The following is a 20,126-nucleotide window of genomic DNA, read 5'->3' as shown; positions in this document are numbered from 1 at the left end:
ACCTTAAAAACTAAATGTGCTGACATATACGAAAGCCCCCCCCCCCCCCCGGTATTTTAGAAACTATTCTATTAATCTTTGAGCCAGTTTAATGTGCAATCCTGATCAAAACTGATTTAGTCTTGCAGCACAATTTTTTGCAGCATAAGTGTGGAACTGTGAGGCCCAACTTTGTTTTCCTAGCAACTTCTCTAGTAGTCACTGGGGGACGGCTTTGATTGTAATCTTTATTTTAAAAAAAAAAACAGGCTTATAAAGAGGTGGAAAATAATTATTGAGTATCATTGTATACAATGGAGCTGTGTTTCTGTGGCAGGAGATAAAATCAATAGGTTTTAAGTGGCAGGAGAATTTAACTTGGTTCTTAGAACTGCTTTTAAAAAACATTTGGCACAAGTTACTTGGGTACTTTTAAGGATATAAACTTAATTTCCTAGAAGGCTTTAAAATGACTAAATTGTCTTCTGGCAGATAATTGTCTTCCTTTGTGCACCAGATAAACGTATTGCTCCCTGCCCTTCTTTACTGTGTGTTTCTGTAATTGTAATTTTTCTATAGTAGAATATTTACTGAAAGGGATCAGCAAAGTGCAGTCCTCCAGATGAATATTATTTATTATTATTGTATTGATTTATATTCTGCCTTTCTCTCAAGAATGAGGTACAAGGCAGCTAACAATACATTTAAAAATAATAGAAATTAAAAACTGTACAAAGTCATAAAAGTATTAGAGTTATTTTAAAATCTTTTTTTAAAAGGAAAATCAATAGTCCTCTAAAGGCTTCTAGGAACAGCAAATCTTATTTTCTAGCCAAGTTCCTCCCACCAGCTCTGGGGCATTAAGAGGAGTCAGAGGAGCACACATGGCTCCTGAGTGCATGATCCATTCCTGTTTTAGGGATTACACAGACCTAGATGAGACTTGGAAATGGGTGCAGTCGGATTTCATCACCAAGTTGTTTAATGTCTATGGGGCCACAAACAACCTACACACCAGTTTCTTTAAAATTCATACATAATATTGCTTGTGGTGGATATTTTCAGATCCTCCAAGGTGTTTCTGTACAAAAATTAAATTTCCCTGATCTTCTCTGATATTGATTTAGTCAGATATTGATTTGTTGATTTGTATTTAGCAACTGCTACTCAATATTCCTTTTAATAGATTGATACCATGAAGTCTCATCTATCTCTCTTGTACAATCTCTAACTTGTTTAACAAGGGTAACGGTTTGAGTTACTTTATCAACTTTACCTAAAACGTTCCTCAGAATTGCTATGAATACTGGCTTTCCAGAAAATAAGTAAAATGCTGTTTTATTTACATATTATTCATTTGTTCCCACTTGCTTCCTGCTGATAGTGGAAGTGGCCAAAAAGACCAAAACAAAAAGGCAAAAAGATGTGTGCCTGTTCCTCCTCTTCCTCCCCCTGCCCTCCCAGGCCTTCAGCTGTCTCTGGTAACACCCAGTGCCAGAGCACATTTAGTCTCCAAAAGGTTTGCCATTGCTGGTTTATCATATGGCTAAACTGGGGTTGTTGACAGGTAACTCCTCTTTTAAAATGGAATCTGAAAGCATAGTTTATTCTTGGTTTCAAATTCAACTTGGTTGTAGAAGAAGAAGAAGCCAAGTATTCCACTTCCACCATTTGTCTGAATAAATATATTGTAAATGTTTCCTGGTTTGTTTTGTTGCCCCTACTGATGGGAAGAACCAGGCAGGAATAATCTGATAGAGTGCACAAGCATTACTCTCAATAATTATGTTTTACCATTATGTGAGAACTAGATCACTGATGAAAAAGGATTTTTATGTAATTCATTTCTTCTTTAATTTGAAAATTTCCTTATATCTAAAATCTGTTTTCAGTGGTCCTTAAAGCCAATGCATGGAAGGTACTTCTATTTCAGTTTTGGAGATCCCCTATTTACATAAACTGCAACTCCCCCTCATACAGAAACACATTGTATAGCATTTAGAAGGACTGAGCAGGGAAACCTGCTTCCAAAACCTAACTGAATTTGCTAACTAAATCTGATATGTTGTTATCCCATGTTGTAACATTTTCCTCAGTTCTGATGTCCAGGATCTTCCACGGATCCTAAATTTCTCAACATGTTTTTCTTTTCATATTCCTCATTTAGAGCATAGGTTCTCAACCTTTTATCTTCCAGCTGTTTTGGACTTCAGCACCCAGAAGCCTTTGCCAGCATGGCCAATGATGCTGGAATCTGGGAGATGAAGTTAAAAACATCTGGAGGACCAGAAGTTTGGGAACCACTGATTTAGAGTATCCAGGTGTGAGAAGTGTCAGATATCCTGTACAATATATCTAGTATGGAGTGGATTAAGTTAGATAATTGCACAGTGAAGTTTGCCCTAAGTTATACTTGCACAAGGGCATTTGTGCTATTCTTTCTCAGAGGGCAACTTTTGTGCTTCCATAAATTGGTGTTTTATTTTGAGTTATATTGGCATGTGTGTGTAACTGACTGAAGCAGTGCAGATTTTGTTGTCTGGGAGACATAACCAGCTGAGGATCTGGTTACCCAGGTGGATTGAATGTATTCTCACATTTTTATATTCATTTTTTTTTCAGTGCATCCATCGAGACTTAGCAGCGAGGAATGTTTTGGTGACTGAAAATAATGTCATGAAAATCGCTGACTTTGGGTTGGCAAGAGACATCAACAATATAGATTATTATAAAAAGACTACTAATGTAAGTGGATGGCAGTCTTATCACTTGATCCAGTATCTTTTTTCAGTGGTGCATTTAAGTATGGCAAATGTATTCCTAATGGACTTCTTGTACAGCAGCCTAACTTTTAATCAAAGAAATGAAAATAATAGGCAAGTGTGTAAGGATTCCTAACCCCTTTTTACTAGGAAAGGAAGGTTATCTGCTTACACAGCCTGGGAGAGTACGTGTTACATGATGCTTTCTAAAGGATAAGATTTAGCCTTTGCTTTTTATGGTCTCCATGAAACTTGTAGCACATTCTTTGACTGTTAGCTAGATACTGAATATAAATATAAATTTGCCTTTTTTGTAATCAATGGACAATTTTATGGAATGCATCCATTTTGTAATTGCTAACATTTGGTTTTAGTTTTATAGAGTTCATATTACCCACAGTTCAGTTTGAAGTCAGTAGAAGATTGGTGATATACGTGGCAATCTGTTGGTTAAAGTACAAAAGCTCTCCATTTAGATTGTATGCCCCGGAGCGTGGAACATAGTCTGGGAGTTATAGTGCAAAAAGTCACTGTTCTGAGCAATGATTTGTCCTTACCCAGACAACTGCTTATACCAGCAAACATAACAACAACAACAGAACAACAACACCTACTATTTGTGAGGCTGCTATTCTAATTATAGGTCAAGATCCGCTCATATATTTCTATATCCAGAAGCGTACTTCTGAATCCAACCCCACTGAAATTTGGGTTCTGTTTCCTTCCCTCTTCTGCTTTCATTCTCCATGATGCTGAAAACTTGTTCATGAGAGTTTTCCATCTCTTGGGAGCCATTTTTTTAAAAGTGTGCAGGGAGTTGGGACAGGAAATTATCTGTTTTGACATAAGCAGTGAGATCCAGTACAGGTTCGGGATAACTCAGTTCTGACAAAGTAGCCCCTTTTCTTTCACATGCCCCCTTTTCCTTCTCATCCTCTGTCTAGCTGGAAGTTGTTGTTGTTTTTAGCAAACCATTGGGAACATGGTGAAAAAGATCTAAAAACACAGACTTTCGGTGTTAGGTTACAGCAGTGTATTTGCAGTAAATAGTACAATCCAACTTGAATTGGGAAAGGATGGGCTTCTGCCTACAACAGGGAAGGTAAACAGAAGCTGTATCCAGAAACCCTTTCTGAGAATGTTTGAAGAGCAAAACCGGGGGGGGGGGGGGGGGAGAAGATAAGCCTGCTTCATCAGCTACTCCCAGCATGTTGTAAGCTGCTGAAAGAAAATAGCATCCCTCGATGCACTTTGGAACAAATTTTCAAATGATTTCTAGAAGGTTCAAAATATTTTGCATACTTGGGCAAGAGTTACCTCACTTAGGCCCTGTGCAGACTGGCCATTAAGGCTGGCCAGGGGGCGAAGTTGGGGCATTGTGTTCACATGGCGTGTGGCATCACAGCACTCCTCTGGCACTGAGTCCACATGGCGCAGGGCCAAAGGAGTGCCTTCAAGCTGCTGCACAATGGATATTGCACCCTGGAAAGGCCTGATTGGGGCCACACTGTGTGGTTGCCACAGCCCCGATCCAGAGCACCTGAGGGTGGCTGCAGGCTGCCCCTTAGGTGAGGTCTCAACAGCCCCTTAGTTGCTTCATTTCACCTTTGCATATTGCCAGTTTTAATTAAAAAGTTCACAGAAACATGTTGAACTACTACTCCTTTTTGTGATGCTGGAAACTGTCCCTGTTCTTTCCATATCCTACCTTTCCCCCAAAACTGAGACTGAGGGCTGCTTACAATATTAAGAAGACCTTCATAGCTTCATCATCATGACTGTATTGTGTGCCCCTGACCTGCAGCTCATTCACACTACAACTACACAATTATATCACTGTTGTTCCATTTAACTGCCATGTCTGCTTCCTGTGGAGTTCCGGGGTTTGCAATATGATGAGACACTAGAGCTCCCTGGCTAAGAATTACAATCCTAGGATTCCAGATGATAGAACCATGGCAATTAAAGGGGAATGTAGCGCTAAAATTCTACACAGTGAATGGGCCCCTGGTCTTTGGACTCCTGGTGTTTATGTGAACTTGCTGAAAGAAAAGCATCTTCTCTCCCCATAATATATTTATTTTCTTACACCTGAATATCATTGAGTATACCAAAGCAAAGTGACTTCTGGATTGTATGGGTTCTCTCTGTTTGGAGAATACTTCTAGGGCAAATGGAGGTGACATTTGACCATTTAATCCACACATTTGAAGTTTGGTTCCACAGAAGTGGATAATTACAGCTGCATTAATGAACCAAAACGCCTGGTGAAGAGAAATTTATTTTCTCATATTACACAGAACTAATTGTTCATTTGCTTTAACATTATTCTTGTGGTTTTATAGCTTGAATTAATCTTTGTCAAATTAATTGTTGAAATGTACTAGTAGGTTGTTGTTAACCTTGGTGTTGAACCAGTTTTTAAAAATGTTTCTATCTTACACCTAGGGTCGGCTGCCTGTAAAGTGGATGGCACCAGAAGCTCTGTTTGACAGAGTTTACACACATCAAAGTGATGTGTAAGTAACTTTATCTTAGAACCTTCCTTTATCTTTTTAAAGTTAATTTACTGCTTCCTTCACTGAAATCAAATTGCATGTAATAGAAATACATTCAACAGATTAATATATGTCTCATATAACCTTGTCTCTCAACCTTTGATCCACCAAAGGAAATTAATTTAGTTCAAGGAGACATCTTTATTCTGGCAGGTTAAAGAGCTGGAGAAAAGAAGAAGAAAAAAATCTTTCTTGTGTATTTTTTTTACCCTTTAACCAAAAAATAAAATTAAATTTAAAAAATACATTTTCTCTTACTATATTAGACTTCCAAACCAAAGAAAACAATAGATATATTCATCTTCATTTCTGTTCCAGGAATATATTCAACTTCATTCCAGTTCCAAGACTCATTCTTTCAGTAATATTATTGTTCTTACCATGGTAGACTTTTTTCTCTCTCGTTGCCTTTTTCAAAATCTTGGTTGCCATTTCACTGCCCAGTAAGAAAGAGAGAATGTAGCCTTAGAAAGTGAAGTTTTTTTTCTGGAAGACTGCAAATCAGTGCTCTGTTACTAATCTGGCTGGCTTCAAAGCACATGAAAGGTAGAAAACACAACTACTTGTTGCTACGGAAGTTTTCTTCTCTTGAACTTTTCTTTACAAATGTGTACCTCCAAAGCATTGTTTTAAGTGGTTTGACAGTGGGAGCATCTTCTGATCTAAAGAATGCTTGACTTTCTGTATCTTGAATTAAGGCAATCATTTGTTTCGAAATGGTATAGTTTCAAGTTGTTACTTTTCTGGAATGTCAATAAAATTATGTGTACCATTGGAGAGAGAAAAGAAATAACATAATTTCCATAGGGACTTTTATACTATTTGTCTCCACCCCACTTCCTTGCTCACACTCCCCTTTCAGGACCCCACACTAGTATGCGATGCACATATTTGCCTTTTTTATTATCAAAGACTATTGTGATCCACTTCTGCTTGATCAGACATGAATAGAATAATTGTGGTACACCAACCACAACAACTAAGACCTCTGAGAGCAATCACAGGGCCAGTGCTTTTTCAGACATCTTTGCCTTACCCAATACTGCCTTTATGGATTGCTGAACTAGAAAAGCTGGAAGAGTAGGGGGAAGGAGGGCTATGTCAGTCTGTTGCAGGACAAGCAACAAAGAATTTTGTTGCACCTTAAAGACTAACACATTTCTTTAAGGTATAAGCTTTCATTGATTCCAGACCACTTCAACCGAAGGATTGAGTTTGGTCTGGAGGCCACAAAAGCCAAATTGAAATAAGCTGGCTGGGGCTCTATAGTAGTTCTCCAAATAGAAACTCCTTTGTACGCATGTGCAGGCTCCCCTTTCAAGCTTGAAGGAGGGATTATCTCTGGACATCCTTCTGCTTGTGTTAAAGATGGTCTAATCAAGGTCAGAGTCTCTTCAGCAGTTACAAATCTCTTCATTCATTGTACAATGAGACTAGAATGAGCTGTAAATGCCGCCCTTTGGGGAGGACCAGGGAGAGAGTTGTGTACCCCCCTTTCTTCAGGATCATTTCTCTTGTGTTCATGTGTGGACTCACAAACAATATGGAGTCACCAACAATGGAGGGCCTTGTTAGATAATGTAGCCTTGGAAAAAAAGTCTATGCCAAATGTAACTTGTTATTCTTTAAGGTGCTGCAAGAGTCTTTGGTGGTTTTGCTGAACTAGAAAGACTGCTTTACAACACAATATAGTTATGGTTGTAAACTTAGAGCAGCTTGCTTATATCTGGATCAAATTTGGCCAGCTTTTATTTTCATGGTTCCAGTTATAGAAAGTATTTGTTATTGTTGTAAGGATGGTGGTTATACCCTGATATTACTCAAAGGAGCTCAGAGCAGCTTATCTATTGTTCCCAGGAAGTCTTTCATCAAAAGCCATATGGGCTTAATTTCAGCAATAGAACTATGTCACTCTGGGCATTGTGGGGTGCTTTTTCAAACATGTTCAACTGGAGATAGACTATTATTAACCAGAAATGCCAAGGTAGGTTTGCTATCATTTCAGTGATAAGGAAGAGCAAACTAAGAATGATCAAATACATGCTTGATGAAGGGGTGAGTAAAACGTGGCCCTCCTGATGTTGTTGCATTATAGTCCTCATTAATCCCTCACCATTGGTTTTGCTAACTAACATTGGTGGGAGCTGCAATTCTACAACATCTGGAGGGCCACAGTTATCTGCCCATCTTAAGAAAACACAGTTTTACTGCTCATGTAATAAGCAATTGTGTTTTGTGTAGTTAATGGTAGATTGTCACATTGTCCTTGGTAAATCTGATCTGATTACTTTTTAAATTCCTTTTCTTTTCAATTCTTTAGATGGTCATTTGGTGTGCTCATGTGGGAGATCTTCACTTTAGGAGGGTCTCCATATCCAGGAATTCCAGTGGAAGAGCTTTTCAAGCTGCTTAAAGAAGGTCACAGAATGGACAAACCTGCCAATTGCACCAATGAACTGTAAGAATTTTTGCTTCTTGACCATGATTGTACAAATACAAAAACCAGTAAACATACATTTTGGAGAGTATATTCTCAATCTCCCAAATATGCGCATACATATGCATGGATACATGCATGTGCACAACAGATGAAGAGAGCTTCAGAAACAAAGGGAAGTGTCTGGTTTAGGGCACTTCTAAACATGCACTGGGCCCTGATGATGACAAGCACCAATAAAGTTATCTTTGGTTTTAGTTGCCCTTTAAGCACAGGGCTATGCCAGACTTCCCTAGCCTGGTACTCTCCAGCTGTGATGGATGACTTCTCCCATCACCCCTAGCCAGTTCAGCCATTAACTATGCTGGCCAAAGATGGTGAAGGTTGTCACCCAACACCTAGCCAGCAATGTCTTTGGGAATGTTAGCTTATTCACTAAGGCATGCAGTAGATAGCTCTCTTCTTTAATTTTCCACTTTGCCTGGGGCTGCCAAGGCAAGGAAGCAGATTTTGGGTGTTGTTGAAAGGGCAACAAATAATAATCATTTTTTGTAATGAATGGTTATTACAGCATTTACTACCAGGGATGGGTAGTGGTGTTTGTAGTGTTTTCTGCCGGGTGGGCTAAAACAGCTTCCCTTGCTTTGAGTACTGTATGCTTTGACTTAGGTAATTGAGTGGGAGGGGTACCATTTGCTGTTTCATCACAGGCAGCATAGTGCCTTGGGCTGGTCCTGATACTGCCCAGCCTTGCTTCTGACTTGTGGAATATTGAAGCAGCATACTGTAGTTCTTTATGTGTTTGTGTTCTCCTAAGGTGGCACTCCTTATACAAACAATATTTTTCAGCTGATTGTAGCCAAGGAGTCACCAACAGCAGGCTATTGTTCTTGCTGTCATTTATTTATTTCTCACTTACAATCTAAAGAATTAAGGATGGCATATAATAAAATCACTGCAACAAATATAAACAGTGTAAAAATGAAATGGCAAAGTCATTATCTGCCTGGAATAATGAGTGTATATTTTGTCAAAAGAAATATTCAGACCTCAAAATCATACAGTATTTTTTTTAAGTATTTACATAATTCTGGCACCTACCACTCAGAAATGGCTCTCCTTGACCTCCTCTGCTCCCTTGGAATACAGCATATGGCTCACAGATTCATAATTTATCCAGCATCTACTCATATCTGTACGTTTGGTGCAATCTGTAGCACTTTTCAGACAATTAAGATAACATGCTTTATCTTTACTGTGGCATTTGTATTAGCTTCAATCTAATGCCTGTAATGGGAGATTTTATCCCCCATATATAATGCATTTCAAAGGGTCAGGATAGTGATGCTGCAATTTACACATTTGTGGGAAAGAGTCCCTGGGTTTTCCCCAGTGAGGGAGTGCACAGACAGCAAGAGCAGGGAAAGGAGCAGAGGCATGAGGGATAGAGTCACCTTGCTGCTTTTTCATTAAGTGTAAAAATGAGCCAGCATGGCATAGTGGTTTGGACTGCGACTCTGGAGATCAGGGTTCGATTCCCAGCTCAGCCATAAAACTCACTGGGTGACCTGGGCAAGTCTCATTCTCTCAGCTTCAGGGTAAAGCAATGGCAAGCCTCTGAACAAATGTTGCCAAGAAAACCCCATGATAGGTTTGCCTTAGGGTTACTATAAGTCAGAAGCAACTTGAAGGGAAACAACAATGACAAAAACAAATATAGAAGTTGAGCACTGTCATCAGGGGAGGTGACGGGGGATACACAAGGATGCTATGATGTCGGTAGGTAGGAGTTATATCACTTTTTCATGTTTGACAAGATTTTTCTGAACCTGTGGTGAACAATGTTTATGTTGGCCAGAGATAAGAATGGTGTGGCCCTCTAGATATTTTTGAATTTCAGCTCCCAGCAGCCCTAGCCAGCATAGCCATTGGTGAGGAATGTTGCAATTCAACAACATCTGGAGGGCCACACTATTCTCGTCCATGTTTTATATAATAAAAATCTTTTTTAGCAAGTGGTGGGGAACCCGCAGATGTCTGGAAGTTGTATAGCAGCTTCCATGAGCCCCAGCCAGCATGGTCAGTTGTCAAGGATAATGAGAGTTTTAATCCAACAACCTTTACAGGGCTACAGGTTCGCCACTCATCTTCTGTGTACATTGATGGTTCTGTTTTAAAATATGATTATCATAATGTGGATACTACCAAGGCAAGATCTCAATGTGTTTTCTTAAATAAAAAACAAGTATTCCAAACTGTTAGGATATGAATATAATGTGATCTCTAGCTGAGCAGTATTGAGCATGTGGAACAGTACAGTATTGAGCATGTGGAAATTGCATGACAAAGGCACACAGAGTTAATTAACATAGTGAAATGCTGGCTTCCACAGCTACATGATGATGAGAGATTGTTGGCATGCAGTGCCTTCACAGAGACCTACTTTTAAGCAGCTTGTGGAAGATTTAGATCGGATCCTCACTCTTACAACAAATGAGGTGAGTAAAGCATACTTTCCTTACACATTGATTAGGCCAAATGGCCCATGTTCTAAATACAGTTATTGGCAATATGAAAAGGCTAAATACTCCAGATATAGGGCTTTATCGCACAGGCCTGTTGCGTTACAAAAGGGGGCGTGATGGGAATGGGAGGTGGCATAGAACACTGTGTACCACAGAGGAGAACGCCACCGCAGGAAGTTCCCATCGCGTTCTTGATGCGTCCCAGAGGGGGCGGTTTTCAGGAACACTTTAGAAGCAAAAGCCACTTGAAAGACATATGCTACTAAGTTATGTAGAAGAGAATGAATTAAAGGCCTGAGTGGAAGAGAAGTTAAGCCCAGCTCCTTATTCATTTAGTTTGAGTCTCAGCAATAATGGTCCAATGAGATGTAACAGAAATGAGAAATGGCAGAAAATATTTTCTGCAGCCCTCATATGGCAGTGTAAAAGGAGTAGAAATTGGATTAGCTGATGGGTATTTTCTCACCCTGTGAAAATCACAGCATATTGAGAGTCTATGATGGGGTTATTGCTACGTTGTGATTTGGGTTTCATGTACACTTGTATTTCTTGACTCCAATGAGAATTCCAGTGTCCCCACCCCACCCCCGGGGCCCGCTTTTGATGATTTGAGCACATTCCTTCCTCTTTGCTACATCATGTTTTGATTGAAAGCAATATGAGGCTTATTAAAGAACTAGCAAAATCCTTGGATTATGACAGATACAGTGGTATGTTAAACTAGAGCTTGTAAACTGCAAAGACTCAGGCATGTACTCCACTTTTGCAGTCCTTGCACAAGGAACCCTGCACACACAGATCTTGCAGAATCTTTGTTCAAAAGTCAGTCATGTGAACTGGTTGTGTGCATGGCCCTTGAGGGGAATATGTGAATCTGCTTGAAGGGAATCACTTGAATCTATTTTTGGTTGTTCTAATAGCTTCTTCCTTCCGCTTGTGTCAGAAATGTCCAGCTCCATCCATGTTCCTAAAAGCTGTCATGCTAATTTATATTGAGGAAACGATAACCTCTTTTGAAGTCAATAGGAGATTTCAAATTGATGGTGCAGGCGCCACAGTTTTTACCCCTTGAACACAGATAGATTCATATTGTCTCTGGATAGACATAGAGATCACAGAAACCAGACATGAAAGAATACTTACGAGATATGGAAGTAATGTTAGATCAAAAGGGCACCTCTTTTTTTATATATGCCATATTCCTGCTTATTTTATATTACATTCATCATCACACTCTTCATAGGAAAATAGTCACGAAGCTGATGTATTTTTGGTTTTAAGGCAGTCAGGAAATTTGCTAAAACACGCACACACACAATGCAGCTTTATTTAATTGATTTTTCTCCTCTTAGAATCAAAACTTGTGGTTTAGCAAATGAGGAGATCGCATTTAAATGAATGCAGCTGCTCTGCAGAAGTTGAAAGAGACGCCGCATTTCAAGGAGAAAAAAATAACTTTATTCTCCTGCCAAAACTGTTGTTTCTAGAATTTTTTCAGCATTTGGATTTGGCTAATACTGTTGCTCTTTTTTTCTTAGTTTCTCCCCCACACCTATAGCTCTGTTAAAATGCAGTGGGCATAAAATACCAGGATGTTGCACAAGACCCAAAGTGATGGCATGTAAAAACATAGTGTAGAGAAGTCCTGTTCATGTTAGTGGGCTTTGCTTACTATGTTTTCATGGAACTGTGGTGGTGGGCAAGAGAAAGAGAAAGAGCCTGAATATTAACTGGAGTCCAGAGTGAGCTCTCTGAAAATGCCCTAAGCTTTTATGTTACTCCCACAAATTTCAGTGGGGCTTGCCTAAAAGAACATTTCAGTATATTGTGCCCCACAAATATTGGTACAGGTGTATATGATGAGGAGAAAAAATACACACTCTCAAGGAGCATACTACAATGAGACTTGTTTTGTTTAGGTGGCATTTGAGATGATCAGTTCAGAAAGGATGCTTTGTGCATGCTAAAACTGAAGCATGTTATTCTAAAATACCAAATAGTCAGCTTGACTGAATGAAAGGATCTTTCCCTCCACAAATGGTTTCCATGTGTTGGACAAAAATAGTTCTCTGTAGGATGAAATTTTGTTTTTTATCATCGTAAGCAAAACGTTGGCTTTTGATGTGGCTAGCATATATGTTTAAACTGGTGTGGTTAAAGCTGATTTTTTTTGGAACTGACACATCTGCCTCAGAAGACCCTTTTGTTATTCTGAAGTCCCCGCCCCCTTTTTTCATGCATCTCCAATGACTTCCGGTTTTCTGAGAAGCTATTACTGTATCTTTACTCTACCTTTTATTCTGTACACCCTCCAGTCTCAGTATTAACTTCCCAACAATGCTGTGGGGGAGATCTGCTAAATTATTTTTTGTATATATCAGTATTTATATAGTGTTTTTCAGATCTGTAGGCTTGAGAGCATAATTACTATTTTTAAAATCAGCATGTAAAGCACAGAATTATAACTGTGTAATACCATACGTACCATAACAGTTGAAAAGTGTTTCCAGAACAACATTTAATTAAAAGCAGATTGGAGCATCGAGATCTTTAAAGCCCATTAAAACTTACCAATGAGTTACCCACCAATGATGGAGCTACCACAGCAATGGCCCTGTTTCAGCTCCCAAGCTGATAGTGGTATGCACAAGACTTAAGGTTTTTGTAGTTGATCCCATCCAAATCATGCAGGTGTAGTGTTGCCTCAAGCATAGTCTAAAACTGAAAGACAGTGACTAATGAGGTTACCAAACAAGCTTTATAGGAAAACTTTTCCCTAGTTCTAGTTTTTATGCATTCATAAAATATGTGTATGTCTATGTCACACTTCAATTCTAAAGTGATATGAGATTTACTTGCATGCGATATGATTTACTTTGGCCTGTTTTACAGGAGTACCTAGATCTCAGTGGACCACTGGAACAGTATTCACCTAGCTATCCAGATACAAGAAGCTCCTGTTCTTCGGGGGATGACTCTGTTTTTTCTCCTGATCCAATGCCTTATGAACCTTGCCTCCCTAAGTACCAACATATAAATGGCAGTGTTAAAACATGAAAAGAATTCCCCATTATTCCACAGAGGAATGAGGAAACAAGAATGTCTACCTACCATGCAAAAAAGAGACCCTTTCTTCAGAAACATAATATTTTTGTTTGTACATATGAAATATAGGGACCAACAGAAAGCAACAACAGCAACAACAAATTGGCAAGAATATGTTCTGTTTATTTTGGAAAATTGTACTTTGGAATGCTAAACAATATCCAGAAGAAGAATTTTATGGGCCACAGATGGACACAAGTTGCCAGCTCAGTTTTTGAGCCCATAAAATGCAATACCCTTTCAACTGTCAAAGAACCAGTTGAGTTGGACTTGAGGTAAACACTGGGTCAGCCTTCCTTGTTTATTTTGTAATATTTGGAGAAAATATATGTTGACACACACTTACAGAGCACAAATGCAGTATATAAGTGCTGGATGTATGTAAATATAATCAAATATGTATAAATATATATATTATATATTTACAATGAATTATTTTTTGTATTGATTTAAAAATGGATGTCCCACTTCACCAAGGAAATTAATCTCCTTCTTTTAAAATGGAAACAGCTACTTATAATTGCTGTTCATACATAAGACTCTTTTTTAAAAAAAATCACCATCCAAAGGTGATAAATACTTTGCTTTCAGGGAAAATGGTATCTCATTAATTTATTAATTAATTGGTAATGTACAAAACAATTAATCTTTTATAGGGATGTGTTATGTTGTAATTTAAATGGCATTTCTATGCAGGCAGCACAGAGAACAAGTAGATATATTGCTCAAACTTTACTAGTTGTTTTTTTTTTTTAAAAGAGAAATATTTACAGTATATAACTAATGTTGGGAATTAAGGTTTTGATTAATTGGGGTCTTTAAAGTGAGAGGCTATTGCTCTAACTAAAACCTAAACTCTCCTAAACAATAAAGGGTGCTCTTTAACAAGGAAGCCCTTTGCTCTCTCTATCTTCTGTTAGTCAGTGCACATTACCGTACCTGAAGAGTTGGTGATGGAGGTAACTAAGGACAGTTTGGGGCAATTCTAGTCTGTTTTGACAGGCATTTTCAGTGGGTTGAGCCCAAACTGTAAGGCAAAATAATGAATTTTAGATGTTCCTGAAATAAATATTCTGATTTTCCTGAACAACGCTATAGTTTCAGAATTCCCAATTCCAGATTTTGTACATGCATTGAATCAGACACTCTTTTTACTGAGTTTCTAATGCTGCTTTCCATATATTTTGATTGAACAATAAATTTTGAAGATGTTCTCATATTTTTACTCCATTAATGAGAGAGCCATAATTGTCATAGTGGCAATTATAGAAATTTGTGTTGGAATCCCATCGTGAGTCTAAGGGGTTATTTTATTCTTGCTCCATTCGAGCTTTCCAAACCATTCCCATAAGCCAGGCCAAATATATGACTGAATTTTTATAACTTGTCTTTCAGAACTTAAAAGCATCATGTGTTCACATTCAGAGCACCTTTCACACTGGTGTAGCCATGCAATATGAATGCAATTTATGTGGACTTTACATATTTAAAAAAGGGGAGAGGAGATAAAAAGTATTAATATCTGTTAATTTTTGTACTGACAATAAAAATCTTTCTACAGATATTAATGTTAACATTGCAAAATAAATGTCATGGATCTTATTTTCTTTAATTATTTGTGTCTTATGGAATGGCTCCAGGTTTTTCATCTAACAGAGTCATTTATGGAAGAAAGGACTAAATAAACACCCTATTAATTCATGCCAGCTAGTCCCCATATAATGTACATTGGTTAGTGCAACTCATCAAATATCCTGTCCATATATTGCAAAGTTGTCCAGCCATGAAGCTGAATATTCATGTTGTAAAAGAAGATAGCACCAGTTGTGGAGAAATACTCCTAGCTAAAGCTGGGGAATACTTTTTTTGGGGAAATCTTCAGCCACCAACACCATGTTGTGGTCCCAAAAAATAATTTTTCCCAGCCCTGTTGCGATGTATCCTGAAGTATATAGGTAAATCTTTGGATCTTTCTCTTTATTTCAGGGTTAGTATTCTGATTTGAGTCACATTCCTAAAAACCTATTCATGGTTAATAATGTTTATCAATCTTTGACAACATCTATTTTTGTGTCCTTGCCCCCATCTCTCCAATTTCTCATTTCCCCTGAAACAGTCATTTGAAAACCTTTTCCTAAGAAGTTTACCACTGAATATTGCTCTTGTCATTATTTGACTCCAAAGTGATGTTGCTCCCTCACTGCTCTCCCTTCTGCACAGGTCCTAGGTTTTCTTTCAAACTCATTCGTAGATTTTAATTAAGTCTTTGGTCATCCTTGCCCTAAAAATTCTCCTCCATCCATTGGATAGCTCATTATTCAATACAACAATATTAATTCTTTTAAACAGCTACTTACCTGGTTGCTTCTGGCAAGGAAGACAGTATATATATTTCCTTTCTGTTAGATCATTTAAATGACTACTGTGGGTGCCTGTGGACAAGTTCACTTGTAAGTCTTTTGGGGGTAATAAATAAGCAAGGTTGTTCAATACCCTTTCATTTAACTATCTCACTTTTGGAGGAGGTTTACTTTCCATTACTCTATGGAAAACCTTGCCAAGTGGTACTTCTGTTGTGTTTATAAATCGTCATTTGCTCTTTGGGTCTCCTAATGTGTTTATAAACCACAACTTCATTTATTCTGAGCAACGCTTTTACAAGCTCAAATCCCTAAGCACCATTTGACAATATAGGGATTTTTTTTTGGACATATTACACTTTGAAATAACCATAGCACTTTACATTTTTATTCTGCTTCATAGTGAACTAAGCTCCCTCTAAGAGGTTTACAATGTGTTAGCTAATTGCTCCCAGCAAGCTGGATATTCATTTTACCAACCTAAGAAAGGATGGAAGGCTGAGTCAACCCGGAGCCCTGCAGGATCGAACTCACAACATTGTGGCTGCAGTACCAGCATTTTAACCACTGCATCACCAGGGCTCCCCTCTGAAATAATATTGCACTTGGAAATAATATTTACAGAAGCTGTGTGAGTGAGGAAATCATTGGAGGGGGGTGGGGAGGTTTTATTTTAAAATATTCTCTGCACACCTTTCATAGCAATACATATGCTTACTTTGTAATAAAGAGTAATGTTCCTTCTGAAATGTGTTTGCTTCCCTAAAAAGAATGAAGATGACATTTAGGAGTGTACAATATTTTGCTCCCTGTGTTTCCTCTTAAGGTTAGCAATTGGGTAGTGGTTGGGAATGCTTTCTAAGACAAATGTCTGGAAATGGTATCTGTGTTAAACATTCAACTGGATCTTATGGAGAAAGTGTGTTTTATCTTCTTGCAAGATTCTGGCTTAACTGGTTGTATTTTCCATTGGACTCAACAGTGTTCTGTATTGGATCATTTTATCCAGAGTTTTAAAGAGGTGGAAAACTATACTAGGAAAAACTATAAGCAGATCACAATAGACAGATCCAGGTGCTGGTCAGTAGGGTAGAGTTTACGGTGAGTTTTCTGTAAGAACTGAATTATGTGATGATTAAAAAGAACAAATTAGTAGGATAAAAAGAGTGCTGATAGAAAACAAAAGATTTGGGAAACCATTTGTCTGGGACACAACACTGTCTCAGTGGTGCAAGAGAAAAGAATGTGATATCCTGATTTTATCAGCTTGGGTTCATGAAGAGGCTACAAGTGCAGGACTGCCCTCTTTCACATGTCCCTGCTTTTGAAAGTGCCAGTGGCATAATCTGTGAGCATTTATTTTGGGGGGGGGGGGGGCATACTGCCAAGAACCATGATGCGGTTTCAAAGAAGCTGATTGCCATTGTACAATATTTTATCTAGACATTTCTCTCTGGCACTGTCTTTTTACCTTTATATTCAATAGAATATAGCACTTTCTTTCCCCAAACTCTGTTGCCACAGAAATGTAAAAAACAACTGGAAACTACAGTAAATATTGCATTTTAAAAAACTGCCATCCGCCGGCCTGAGAGGGAGTTCATCAGGCAGGTCCAGCTCCATCAGGACTAGCCTGAAGGAAGGAGACTCCGCCCTCCATAACTGCCATCCGCCGACCTGAGAGGGAGTTCACCAGGCAGGTCCAGCTCCATCAGGACTAGCCTGAAGGAAGGAGACTCCGCCCTCCATAACTGCCATCCGCCGGCCTGAGAGGGAGTTCACCAGGCAGGTCCAGCTCCATCAGGACTAGCCTGGAAGAAGGAAGAGCCCTCCCTCCAATCCATCTGCCTTGGTCCAGGCCTCAGAGGGAGAGAAGATCCACTGGACCTCATCCCCTTTCCCTCCACCATTCCCTTCTCCTTTTGTTTTGTGTCTTTTAGATTGTAAGCCTGAGGGCAGGGAACTGTCTGATTAAAAACAATAATTGTAAGCCGCCCTGAGAGCCATTAGGGCTGAAGGGTGGGGTATAAATACCTAAATAAACAAATAAATAAATAAATGTTGGGTACATGGGAGTGTGACCCTGATATCATTCTATTAGACTGTCGCATTAGCCCTGAACACATAGAATTTTCTTGTGTTGGGAATAAGCATGGTATGTCACCTTTAAGCCAAATTTGCAGTAAATCAGCATAAAATTCACAAAGTACTGTTAATTCTTCAACTGGACTCTATAAAAGCAACATTAAGAATCTGGTTTGGGGAAATTACGCACCTGGTATTGCTGTAATGTCCTAGGGTTTTCAACTTAAAATAGCTCATGATTGTCTGTCAGTTTGTCTCTCTGTCTTTCTTTCTCTCCTTAAGAAAACAGTTTAAGCTTCCAGAGCAAATGGTAGTTTTTCTTTTGATGCTACTCTGCATCAAAATGATCCACATTTACTTAAAGAAAACAAACTTCATGGATGAACTAGCTTTAGATCCACATTCACCCGCCACATTGTCTGGGTAACTTTGTGCTAGTTGTCTATGTGTAACCTGGCCTTGCAGGGCTCAAAAATGGAGAGAGGGAGATGTATCTGAGGTCAATGCTGCAAGATCCCATTTGAACAATATAAACATATAATTGATATAATGCAGTGTACAAATGACTATTTAGAATGTTTGATGTAATTTAACAACTAGGTGCTAAAACCCATTCATGAGTTACAGTTTCTTTAACAACTGTCAAAGAAGGGGGGAAATGGCTGGCTTGATTTTATTTGGAAATTAGGCTTTTTAAAACCCCTCTGTATTTTGCAGTGGGTTTTTTTGTCCTGCCAACTGATATCAGAGAATACTATTTATAGCCAAGCCTTCTACTTCTGACAATGCACGCAGGCTGCTCATACACAACTTAGCACAGAAGGATCTTCCCTTGAGTTCCATGGGACTTGCTCCAAAGTAAGAGTGCAGTAGAATTTTACCCATAGGAGCTATGCCTGTACTGCAGAAATGATCCAGTTTGACACCACTTTTAATTCCCATGGCTCAGTGCTATGGAATTCTGCACACTGTAGTTTTTTGTGGCACCAGAGCTCTCTGACAGAGAAGGCTAAATGTCCCACAGAACTACAAACCTTAGAATTCCATAGCATTGAGTCATGGTAGTTAAAGCAGTGTCAAACCAGATTAATTTTGCAGAGTGGCTGCACCCTTAGTTACAGTAGAACATAACTCTATTTCATTCTGAGCATAAGCTGTAATGTATGAACAGGTAATCTCAGCCTTGCCAAAGGGTGGTGCAATTAAACATTCCATTGTCTCCTTAAAAGTCAATAAATATAACTTTCACTTGCAGAGCCCAGTCTGTCCCAGATGTGAAGGCTTCCAACATTTGTGTGCTCAAAATAGGCAGACGCAAGGATGGAATACAGCAATTTCCTCTGAGCCTTCTTTTTCCTTGGATTTTTTTAAGTTTCAAAAAAAAAAAACACCAAACCAGTTTGAGGTAATGTCATTCTGAAGTTAGCTAAGAAAATTCACCAGGGTCTAAAATACAATATTTTCACATAATTATCTGTTATATGTAAGAGTATCATTCTATATTAACCATCATTATATATGGTGGTTTATCATTATTGCTATATGTGATACACACATATAATAATATAACAGCCAGTGTGTTGTAGCAGTTTGAGTTGGAGTTCAGTATCCAAATCTCGAAGCCATAGAAACCCATTTGGGCAAGTCACATTCTCTCAAACTGAGGAAAGCAATGACACACCTCTGAATATATCTTTCCAAGAAAACCCTATGTCAGGATCACTTCAGCTGGACCCCCTGCCCCCTTGAAGGCATATAACAACAAATCTAATAATATATCATGTATTGAATATTAACCATCTCTATGTAAAATAGTTTAGCATAATTCTACATGCTATATTTATATATAAAATTTCAGTCCATATGTTAATTGACCATTATTACATATTTCTCCATAGTGGGTTGAGCACAGTGCATTAAAGGGATGGTTTGGGGTGTAAGATTCAAAGCCATTGTGGTCACGTCCAAAGACTGAGGGAAACAAACAGAAGAACTGTGTTATTAACATTTGAGAGGAAGGCCGAGAAGGACAAGTCTGTTTGCTTTTTTTATTTGAAATCACTACAGAGGCTTCCTCTTTCTCACCTCTGTCCTTTAATCTCTGTCCAGCATTCAGCTGCACGCATTATCACATCCGCCCACTGCTCTGACCACATCTCTCCTGTGCTGGCATCCCTTCACTGGCTCCCCCTCCCTTTCCGCATTCAGTACAAACTCCTGCTGTCGACGTTTAAAGCCCTCCATGGGCTAGCCCCTCCTTACTTATCAGACCTTCTTTCTCCTCACCTTCCCACTAGGGCCCTCCGTTCTGGTAG

At 38.7% G+C, this 20,126-nt stretch overlaps 1 protein-coding gene across 3 annotated transcripts in view; it reads left to right on the top strand.

Annotated features, from left to right (window-relative positions):
• FGFR2 (fibroblast growth factor receptor 2) overlaps positions 1-14,958 on the top strand; it is a 135,544-nt gene extending 120,586 nt beyond the window's left edge. For all 3 annotated transcript variants that reach the window (XM_089510058.1, XM_089510056.1, XM_089510057.1), the window contains exons 14-18: positions 2,602-2,724; positions 5,190-5,260; positions 7,620-7,757; positions 10,129-10,234; positions 13,154-14,958. In XM_089510058.1, the coding sequence (XP_089366184.1) occupies positions 2,602-2,724; positions 5,190-5,260; positions 7,620-7,757; positions 10,129-10,234; positions 13,154-13,318 (603 nt within the window). In that variant the 3' untranslated portion in view covers positions 13,319-14,958. The remainder of the gene's footprint in view (positions 1-2,601; positions 2,725-5,189; positions 5,261-7,619; positions 7,758-10,128; positions 10,235-13,153) is intronic.
• Positions 14,959-20,126: the final 5,168 nt, after the last annotated feature.

This window comes from Sceloporus occidentalis, unplaced genomic scaffold (assembly GCF_023333645.1).
Source record: "Sceloporus occidentalis isolate IW3139 unplaced genomic scaffold, rSceOcc1.0.p SCAF_2, whole genome shotgun sequence".
Taxonomy (NCBI): domain Eukaryota; kingdom Metazoa; phylum Chordata; class Lepidosauria; order Squamata; family Phrynosomatidae; genus Sceloporus; species Sceloporus occidentalis.
Note: the sequence above shows the minus strand (reverse complement) of the source record. Positions and strands in the feature narration are given on the sequence as shown.